The 9,733-nt window shown below is 67.3% G+C and overlaps 1 protein-coding gene across 1 annotated transcript; it reads right to left on the reverse strand.

Moving 5' to 3' along the window:
- On the reverse strand, window positions 3,136-6,121 carry PIM3 (Pim-3 proto-oncogene, serine/threonine kinase). Its single transcript, XM_021091349.1, has 6 exons — window positions 5,764-6,121; window positions 5,565-5,674; window positions 5,426-5,476; window positions 4,972-5,341; window positions 4,363-4,539; window positions 3,136-4,271 (listed from the first exon to the last, which is right to left on the reverse strand). The coding sequence occupies exons 1-6, from the start codon at window positions 5,846-5,848 to the stop codon at window positions 4,081-4,083; spliced, it is 984 nt and encodes a 327-aa protein (XP_020947008.1). The 5' UTR covers window positions 5,849-6,121; the 3' UTR covers window positions 3,136-4,080.

Here is a 9,733-nt window from a genome sequence, read left to right on the forward strand (position 1 = left end):
GAGCTGCCCAGCGGCCCCCTGTGCGTTTCGTTTCTGTGCTGCCTTCACCGGTGCAGGGGATTCCCGCCGGCCAGGGCCTGGGTGCCCGGAAGGTTGGGTGGGGCCCCCAGGTCCTGCCAGGGATCACTTCCCTTTTCTGAGAAGCTCTGGCACCCAAGCCACACCAAGGTTTCGTTTCGGGGGCTGCCCTGGAAAAAGGAAACTTAGCGAGGCCAACAGCTGCAGGGGTAGCTTTGGATCTGCCCTCTCTTGCCCGGAAGCTGGGCAGGGGGGTTGGGGCCCCGAGAGGAAGCCCACCCTGCCCCCTGGAGGGCTCGGGCAGCACCTGCTGTTCCCGGCGGAGGGTGGAGGGCGACCCACCAGGAGCACATCGAGCTCAGCGCAGCCCAGACGCGGGGTGTGATGCGTGGCTCCCGTGGGACGGGGCGCACCTGAGCAGGGAGGGCTCGTGCCCCTGAGGGCCACGGCTCATTTGGGGTTCTGGTTCGTCCGTGGATGATTTCTGGGTTCTGTGCACCCCCAAGGAAAGTCCCTGAGCAAGTGGTTGTAAAGGAGCCTCGATGCTAAACTGATCCAAGAGCTTAAAAAACGAGGGGAGATGCGGGGCTAGCCTGGCCGAGAACAGTCGGAGCCACTGGACCAACGAATCTGGGGGCCTGGGCGACCTCTGGGAGAGGGTGGGTCAGTGGGAAGAACCCCAGGCCCGTCCCAGGAGCCCGCAGCCTGGAGGAGGGCAGGATGGGGTCTCGGGAGTCGAGCCCTGCAGCTCCATGCAGCCTGTCCCCTCTGGTCCAGCCCCAGGCCATCTCAAGTGGGGCTGCGGTCCTGCCCATGGGACTAGCCTCATCCTGGCCCCCCAGCCCCTGGCTGCACAGACAGGGCTCATTCTGGCCATCGGAAAGATCCCACCCCACACCCAGGGCCCCCAGTGGTACCTGCACGGCCCAGGGGAGGGGCCCACACCCCCCTGACGAGCCTCCCGGCACCGCCGAGGAAGCTGGGCAGCGGGAGGGGTGGAGGCCAGCCTGCCCCAGGTCCCACGGCACCATATCCAGGCAGGTCACACACCCAGGAGCGCCTGCAGTCCTGGAGGTGCCCGGGGCCCGCGGGGAGGGACCCAGCCTGGGGGGAGGGGGCCTGAGCACCCAGACAGATCCCACCTGGGAGCCCGGAAGAGGCCCCTGTGCAGACACAGTCCTCCAAGACTGGAGAACTGCGCGTCTCCTCCCCCAGGGAGAGAGGCCGGCCCGCGGGCCTGACAGAGGCCAGGCTGGTGCCTGGAGTCAGGAGCTGCCCAGCCACGACCAGGGAGCCTGGCAGCCAGGTGGCCCCAGGGAGACAGCAGGGCCCTGCCTCCTCCGCCCCTGCCCCACACCCCACGCCCAGCAGAGCCTGGAGGAGCCAGGGAGGGTGGCCGGCAGGGCAGGGCCGGGCCAGGGCAGGCCCTCACACCCGGGAACTCCGCCTGTGTGTCTGAGACCTGGACTGTGAGCACCGGGCATACTTGGCCATCTCACCACAGGGGCGCCCCAGGGGCCAAGAGAGCACCCGCGCAGTATGCCTGCACCCTGCATCCACAGCCAGAGTCCGTGATGCCGCCTGGACCCGCCTCCGGGGCCGTAGCCAATGGAGTCTCCAGTCCAGCCCTCAGTAGCTCCCTGCTGGGGGTGGGGGCAGGGCACGGTGGGGACCAGGGTCACCTCTGGCACCCGCACAGGTCCCTGCCTCTCTGGGCCTCAGCTTCCCCAGAGGCAACCTGGGCAGGGTCTTCCCTGGAGGAGCTGAGGACCAGGGCATGTGCCCACAGCCCAGGACAGGGCGAACAGCAGTGCCCATGGCCGGAGTGGGGGCGGGGTGCTCGTGGGGCCGCCAGGCTCACCCTGAGACACAGAGTGTGGTGCCTGCAGAGAACAGGGGTGGGCAGGCTGGCCGGTGCCCCAGTGCTGTCCCACTTGGATGGTACTTCCCAGCCCCCTGGTCCCCCTCCTGACCTCAGGACCCACCCTCTGGCCCCAGCCCATGTCTGCTCACCCTACTGTCCCGACCCACACAAGCCTGGGCTTCCTCTTGCCTCCAGCAGGAGAGGAGGTGCCACCTGCGGCCACAGCTTCTGTAGCCATCGCACCCATCAGTGGTCACCATCCATGGCCGGAGCGGCTAGCTGCCCCTCCCCTCCACAGGATGGCGTCCCGGGACTGAGGAGCCCCGAGCAGGCCCACAGAGCCTCTGATCAGCAAGATTCCCAAATCCAGAGCAGCGCTGAGTCCTCGGTCCTAGGAGCAAATGTGGACCCCTCTGAGAGCTTCTCAGGCCCTGTGCCTCAGCGGGCAGGCTCTGCAGAGAGCTCTGTCGAGTTCACGGAACTGGTAACACGCAGGAATGCAGGGCCGTCGGGTGGTGCTGGCACCCTCGGAGGATGGCGCACGGAGCAGGTGCACCAGGGCCCAAGCCACCTGCCTAGCAGCCTGCAGTTCCCACCACCTCTGGCAAGGGGTTCTCCCAACTGCAAGAGCCGCATGCCTTCCCAGGAGGCTGCAGAGCCACGCGAGAGGGGCAGGGGGCACTCACCTCCCCAGGGCTTAATTCAGTCCCAGAGAGGAGCTGAGGGGTCCCGATGGCCTGGTGGGACAGATGCAGAGTGGTGGCAAGTGGGTGGGATGCCCAGGACCAGCCTAGCATCCTCAGCTGGCAAGTGGCAGAGCTGGGATCATGGTGACAGGTAGGTCAGCAGGGTGGGGCTGCTGCCAGAGGACCCCTCCACGGAAGGGCAGGGAGAGCACAAGGAGAGGAGCGCCCCCAGGGCCCAGGAGGGCTCAGGGCAGGCTGGCCAGGCCAGGGCCGTGGGCACAGGGGGGCGGACGCCCCCACACGCCTCATGCTCCATGGCATGTACGTACACTGAATAGCCCCAGCAGCGCTTTCTCCCTGTGCTCTGGCAAATGGGGTGGCAGGGAGATCAAAAGCTGAGAGCAGGGAGGAGACTCCCTCTGGTCTGCAAAGGAAAAGCCTGGGTCCCCCAATGCGGTCACTGGCCATGGGAAAAGCAGAGAGCCGTGCAGGGACCAGAGCCCTTTTCCCTAAACCTCCTCCTTCTCCTCACCCCAGGCTGCCCACCCCAGTCAACACAGGAAACCCTTTTAATACAAAACAATTTAATTGAAATACCTGTATAAAAAAATATGATTTTCAGACACCTCGCTTTTGAACTGAAAGCAAGCCCCATCCACGGCGCCTACACACACGGGATCACAGAAACACAGCCGTGAAAATAAATTAAAGGCTTGAGACTCTGTCCCCCCTCCCCCAGCCTCCAGAGCAACAAGCACACTATACAAGGTCAATAATTTAAACCCAGCCCTCGAGAGAGGGCGCAGAGCCGCAAGGTGGCTGGGTCTCCCGCTCCCCTTAAATTAGTCACTGCACAAGTGCACCCTCTGACACACACAGGCGGGATCGGGACCCGGGGTCTACGCACGCAGCCACCCCTCCTCCGCCCACAGGCCTGGAGGAGGCAGGGCCGGCGGGAGAGGAACCTCGACAAATAAATTAAACAATAAATAGCCCTCTGCGGGGTCACATCATAAATAAGACGTCTGTACGCGCACGCGCGTCGGGCAGGCGGGCAGCGGAGGCCGGGACGTCGCAGTGCTTGTGCAGACGTGCCCGACCAACACCGACACACGCGGGTGGGGCGGGGGCACGAGGGGCCTGTGCCCGGTGAGATGAGGCCACGGGACGCGGGGGCGCTCCTGGTCCAGCACGGCAGACGCGGAGGCGCCGCCGGAGCAGCACGGGAGAGGGACGGTCTGGGGTCAAGGACCGGCCCTGGGCAGGCGGGACCTGGCTTGGACCCGAGTGTTATTGGACGCACAGAGCTTGAGAAAACCAAGTCCCGTGAGAGCAGCGTTCGAAAAGGCACTCAAAGCAAAGGAACCGGCCGGTGCCAAAGGCAAAGGTCACCAGGGGTCAGAGATCGCTGCTTTCGCAAGGAGCAGAGAGCTCAGGCAGAGGGACTCCACGGCAGGGCCCGCGAGGGCAGGGATCCCTCGGGCTCGCACGAGCCAGGTGCCGGCCCCCTCCTCACAAGCTCTCGCTGCTGGAGGTGGTGCTGGCGCCGTCGTCGGTGTCCAGGGCGCAGAGCCGCAGGTCACGGCTCTCTGGGGTGCCCTCCTCCTCTGCCCCCAGCATCCAGGGGTGGGCAGAGATCTGGTCCAGCGAGGGCCGCTCCGAGGGCCGCAGGGACAGACACCACTGAATGAGCTGCTGGCACTCTGCGGAGAAGGGGCGGGGAGACCATCAGGGCGAAGCTGGGGCCGAGCCTCCGGTGCCCCTGCGCCCCGCGGGCCCAGCCTCTCCACGCACCTGGGGAGACCCTCCTGCGGAAGAAGACGCGGCCCCGGAGAATCTCCTCGTCCTGCTCAAAGGGAATGTCCCCGCACACCATGTCATAGAGCAGCACGCCCAGCGACCACACGGTGGCCGAGCGCCCGTGGTAGCGGTGGTAGCGGATCCACTCGGGAGGGCTGTACACGCGGGTGCCTGAAGGACACGCAGGAGTCAGCACGGTGCCCCCCCCCTCCGGGACGGCGCCCCAGGAGGCTGGCGGGCCCCCGCGACACCCGGCCCCCGCGCCCGCTCTCCGCCCTGGAAAAACCCCGGCGGGCGTGGCCTCCCGGCGCCCCGCCCCCCAGCTGGCCCCGCGCGGGAGGCGGTCACATGGGCTCGGGCTCGGGTTTCACAACAAACAGATGTGAGCCGAGGAGACGCGGGGGGAGGGGCGGGGAGCCCCGGCGGACCCGGCTCCGCAATGCGGGGATTTCTGCGCGGCGGCGGCCCAGTGCTCCGCCCGCGCCCCCAACGGCCCCAGGCCCCACTCTGGCCCGCACGCGAGGGAGCCGGCGCGGCGCGGCACGCGCGCGCGGCCCCAACAGTCGCCAGCCGCTCGGCCCGCCACGCGGGGTGGGCGCTCACCGTCGAAGTCGGTGTAGACCGTGTCGCGGAGCAGCGCGCCCGAACCGAAGTCGATGAGCTTGAGCTCGCCCGAACGCAGGTCCACCAGCAGGTTCTCGTCCTTGATGTCGCGGTGCACGACCCCGCAGCTGTGGCAGTGGCGCACGGCGGCCAGCACCTGCGCGAAGAAGCGGCGCGCCAGGGCCTCGTCGAGCGCGCCGCGCTCCGTGATGAAGTCGAAAAGGTCCTGCGCCGGTTCAGGTCGCTCGAGTACCAGCAGGAAGCCGTCAGGCCGCTCGAACCAGTCCAGCAGGCGGATGACCCCGCGCGCGCCGCCGGCCGCGCCCACCTTGCGCAGCAACACCACCTCCAGGGGCACAGCCGCGCCGGCCTGAGGGAGACGGCGGTCAGCGGGTTCCGCCCGGCGCCCGCGTCCGGCGCCCCCGCTCCACCCGGCACCCCCGCCAGCACTTACGATGCTGCCCCACTCGGTCACCCGCTCCTTCACCACGTGCTTCACGGCCACCTGGGGGTAGGGAACCAGTTGGTCAGGCCGGGAGGACGCAACGAGACGCGCGGGCCGAGAATCCCGGGTGCCCGGAGGCCCGACTCACCGGGAGCCCGTCGGCGATGCGGCTGCCCGCGTAGACGGTGCCAAAGCCGCCGCTGCCCAGCACGGCGCCCACCTGGTACACTTTCTCGAAGCTTTCCTTATCCGCCTTGGCTGTGGAGAACGAGCGGGCGGCGTTGGTACGACCCAGGACCCGGGACCCTCGACCCCAGTGCGTCTCCAGACCCCCGGGCCCCGCCTACCTGGCTGCAGGATCTTCACGGGGAGATGGTCCACGCCGCCTGGTCCGCACAGGTGCGCCAGGGAGCCGAACTTGGAGAGCAGCATCGCGGGCGGCGGCGGGGCGCGGGCCCCCAGCCCCGGCCTCCGCGCCTCCTCTCGCTCGGCTCGGCTCGGCTCCCCGCGCCGCGGCGGACGTGGGAGGACGGCCTGCTCGGGCCGCGCTGTGCCCGGATCCGGACAGCGGATGGGTGCGCCGAAGCGCCGGCCTCGGAGCGCGGGCCCGCTCGGGCGAGGCCGTCCGCGCGGCTCAGTGCCCGACCGAGCCCCGTGGGGACCGCGACAACACGCAGCAGGCCGAGCCGTTCACACGCCCCAGCCGCCTCGCTCGGGGTTTTGGGCCGCAGCGGCGCGTATCCCTCCGCGGGAGGGCGGGGCGAGCGGGGACCCCGCCCCCTTCCGGCGGGGCCGCGCGGCAGGGGTTGCCCCTGGAACTCGCGATGCTGCCAAGGCGACGGCCAGACGCGGCCGGCGCGCTTTCCCGGGTGGGCGGGGGCTGGCAAGCAGGGGTCGCGGCGAGCTGCTGGGACTAGCTGGAGGGAGCGGAGCCGCGGAGGCGCACGGCGCGGCGTGGCGCGTCACTACTCCTCCGCGTTCTAACGCACGCACACACGCGCGCGCGCTCCCGTGCGGGCCGTGGCGCGGGCGCTCTCACACACGTGGCGCGCGCACGCGCGCACGCGCAGCTCCCGCGCGGGCCGCGGCTCTCGAGTGCGGGGCGGAGCCCCGGGAGCCAATAGGAGCCGGCGTTCGCAAAGGGCACGGGGCCCAGCCAATGGCGGCGCGGAGGCGGGACCGAACCTTGTCGGCTCCGCCCCAGACCGGACCGGGAAGGTCACCCGCTGCACCCACCTGGCGCTGGCTGCTCAGCTGCGAACTCGGCGGCGGGGACCAAAGGAACCGCTGGGTGCGGGAGGCTCTCCCCGCCGCCCAGGGATATGCCCGTGCCAGCCCGGCAATCCGCGCACCCGGCCATGCGGATGGGCCGGCGCGGCGGGCGCCGACCCCACCTGGGGAACCCTCTCCACCCTGTCGACCCCAGCCCACCATTCTTACCCGGGCTTGACCTCAGAGCCGCATCCCGAGGGCCTTCTCTGACCACTCCTCCCTCCCTAGAACCTTTGCCCCTGGTGTCCTCCTGGAGCGCCATCCCCTGCTCTCCACCCACTTGACTGCCGTCCAGGCCCAGGCGATGTCCGACTCTACCAGGGAGGCTACCTTGACAGCCACTGTCACGGCCCTGGCCAGTCGCAGGCCTTCATGGCCCTGGGCTGGACCTGAGCCTTTCCTCTGCCTTCTGTACTGTACAGATTCCTCCAGCCTCGCGGGTTGCCGACCTCAGCCCAAGGTCCGGGGCCTGAGCAGCCCAGGTGTGAACAGCTGTCTGCCAGCCCCAGTGGCTGAGGCCAGGAGGTCCACTGCCTCCCACAGCCATCCAGAAAGGGCTCGGGGTTGAGGGAGCCAAGAAGCAAAAGAACTGACTCTTCTGGCCTCGCAAGGGCTCAGGCCAGGCTGGGGTCTAACCATGGCAACCACATCAGTCCCATGTCCCTGAGCCCATCTGAGATTGCCTTCAGGTGTGACTCCCAAGCACGTGTGCTCACCTGCCTCAGGGGCCTCAGCCGGCCTGCAGGCTCCCTGAGCACACCCAGCTTTCCCCACCCCAGGTCACACCCCTTCACTGCCCCCATCCCTGTCCCAGAACCAAGAGCGGACCCTCCACCGGTACAGCTCCTAGGTTCCTATCTTACTGAGGCTCTGACACCACCCTCCCGCAACACGGACCCATGAAGGCAGGACCAGGGCTCCTCAGGGGTTCGGATCTGAGAGTGCGGCAGTGGGATGCAGGGATTGCTGTCTTCTTGTGGGTTGTTCCGGAGGCCCCGATGGTGGTCCTCAGCGCCTTCCTCCTGGGTCAAGTTGTTACAGGCTCCTGGACCTGCAGCCTGTCCTGGGGCTGGGAGGCTGGGAGAGCTAGAGGATTCTGGGTCTAGGTCTCAAGATGTGGTTCTCAGGGCAGTTGCAACTCAGGCGACAGGGACTAAAGTCCCCAGTGGCCTCCCTTGTGGGCCCCCAGGTCCCCTGTGTGAACCTCCAGGCCAGTTCTCAGGTGCCCTGCTCAGTGTGCCCAGCAGCTCCTTGGCCTTAGAAGGCCAGCATCCCCGGCAGGAGGGCCACCCCCTGCACATCTCCCAGCTCCGGAGCCTTGATCTGAAGACCCCGAGTCTCGCCAAACTCAGAACAACTTCTCATCCTTCAAAAAGGAGCCAGCCCCCCCCCCCCCCATTCTGGAGGTGGGCTAACTGACTGCGGAAGCCTTTGGAAGGCTCTGGGAGTGGGGAGGGGTTCCCTGACTGGTCTGGGGGTGGAAGGCAGAGCAGGAGGCAGGCACTTTCTGGAGCTGGAGTTTGACTCAGGCTTCATCTCCTTTTTTTTTTTTTTTTTTTTTGTTTTTTGGTGTGTGTGTTTTTAGGGCTGCCCCTGCGGCACATGGAGATTCCCAGGCTAGGGATTGAATCAGAGTTGTGGCCGCCAGCCTACACCACAGCCATAACACCAGGTCTGAGCCGCGACTGCGACCTACACCATAGTTCACAGCAATGCTGGATCTTTAACCCTCTGAGCGAGGTCAGGGATCGAACCCGTGTCCTCGTGGATACTAGTCGGGTTTGTTAATAGCTGAGCCATGATGGAAACTCCAGCATTCATCTCTTCTAGACTCTCCTGTGTGGTGTCTGTGTGCTGTTGTGTGTGCCTCTGGGTGTGTGTGTCCTGCATGGACTGTGAGCTCCCCAAGGGTCAGAATGGACCTGGATCCCCCGCCGGGGGCTGTCCTGTACTGCGGGCCTCTTTCAGGCTCAGTCTGGCCCAAGGTCTGCCTGTGCAGCTGCCAGGCTCAGGTCTGCCCAGGCACTGGGGCCTCCAGCACCCAAGATGACCCTGCCCACCTCACCTGCCCCCACTCTGCAGGTGACACGACCCACCCCGCTTCTCAGCCTGGCAGAGGAGGCTCTGAGGGGTTCTTCCAGATGCGGAGTCCTGCCCTCCTTGCACAGGGAGCCAAAGCCAAAACCGAGACCCAAGGGCCTTTTGCCCATCCACCCTGGGCATGGCCCTCGGGGAGTGACCCCAGGCCAGCACTTCCCTGCAGGTCTGACCACCCCCCCACCCCCGCCACATCCGCGGCACTGCAGGATGTCAAGCCCTGCCTGTTTTTTCCTGGTTCCTGGAAGGCCCATCCGGCGGGCCTTAAAAATAGCTCTGGGCCGCACAGGCAGGCCTGTCCCCAGGCTGTAGAGCTGCAGCCAGTCCCACAGTCGGCAGGGAGAGGGCCCCAGGAGGAGGGCTGGGCTGGAGTTGACACTGACCGCAGAGGGCCGGGCCCTCGCACGCCCGAGGCTCAGCCAGCGCTATGCAAGCACCTCCGGCCATCAGGCCATCCTGCTGAGAGGGGCAGCCTCCGCTCCGCCCAGGCCAGGTGCCTCTGAGCTTCCCATCCTCTCCAGGCAGGTGTTTCCTGAGCGGGGAGAGCAGCTTGGGCCCCACCGGAGGGGCTGCCCACTCGCCCCTCGCCCTGGAAACAGCCAGTCCCAACCACGCACAGCCAGCGCACAAGGTCGCCCTGTCCTGCTGGCAGGAGGGGCACTGTTGCCACGGTGACCGGAGCCAGGCTGTCCTCCCCGGGCTAGGGAGGAAAAGGAGGATGGAGCACCACTCACGCTCTGTCCCACGCACACGCGCTACCCACGGACACACACAGACCGTCACACGCTCCCAGACACCCCCGCAGAGCTGGGGCGTCACGGCGGGGGGCACAGGCCTGCACCCCCCCGGTTCACCTCAGTCCCCATGTCCACCCCAAGGCCTCCTTGGCTGGCCCCTTTCCAGCTGCCCCCAGCTGTCCGGCAGGTTTGCTTGCCCGGGCCGGGAGGG

The sequence above is a fragment of the Sus scrofa genome, chromosome 5 (assembly GCF_000003025.6).
Source record: "Sus scrofa isolate TJ Tabasco breed Duroc chromosome 5, Sscrofa11.1, whole genome shotgun sequence".
In the NCBI taxonomy this organism is placed as follows: domain Eukaryota; kingdom Metazoa; phylum Chordata; class Mammalia; order Artiodactyla; family Suidae; genus Sus; species Sus scrofa.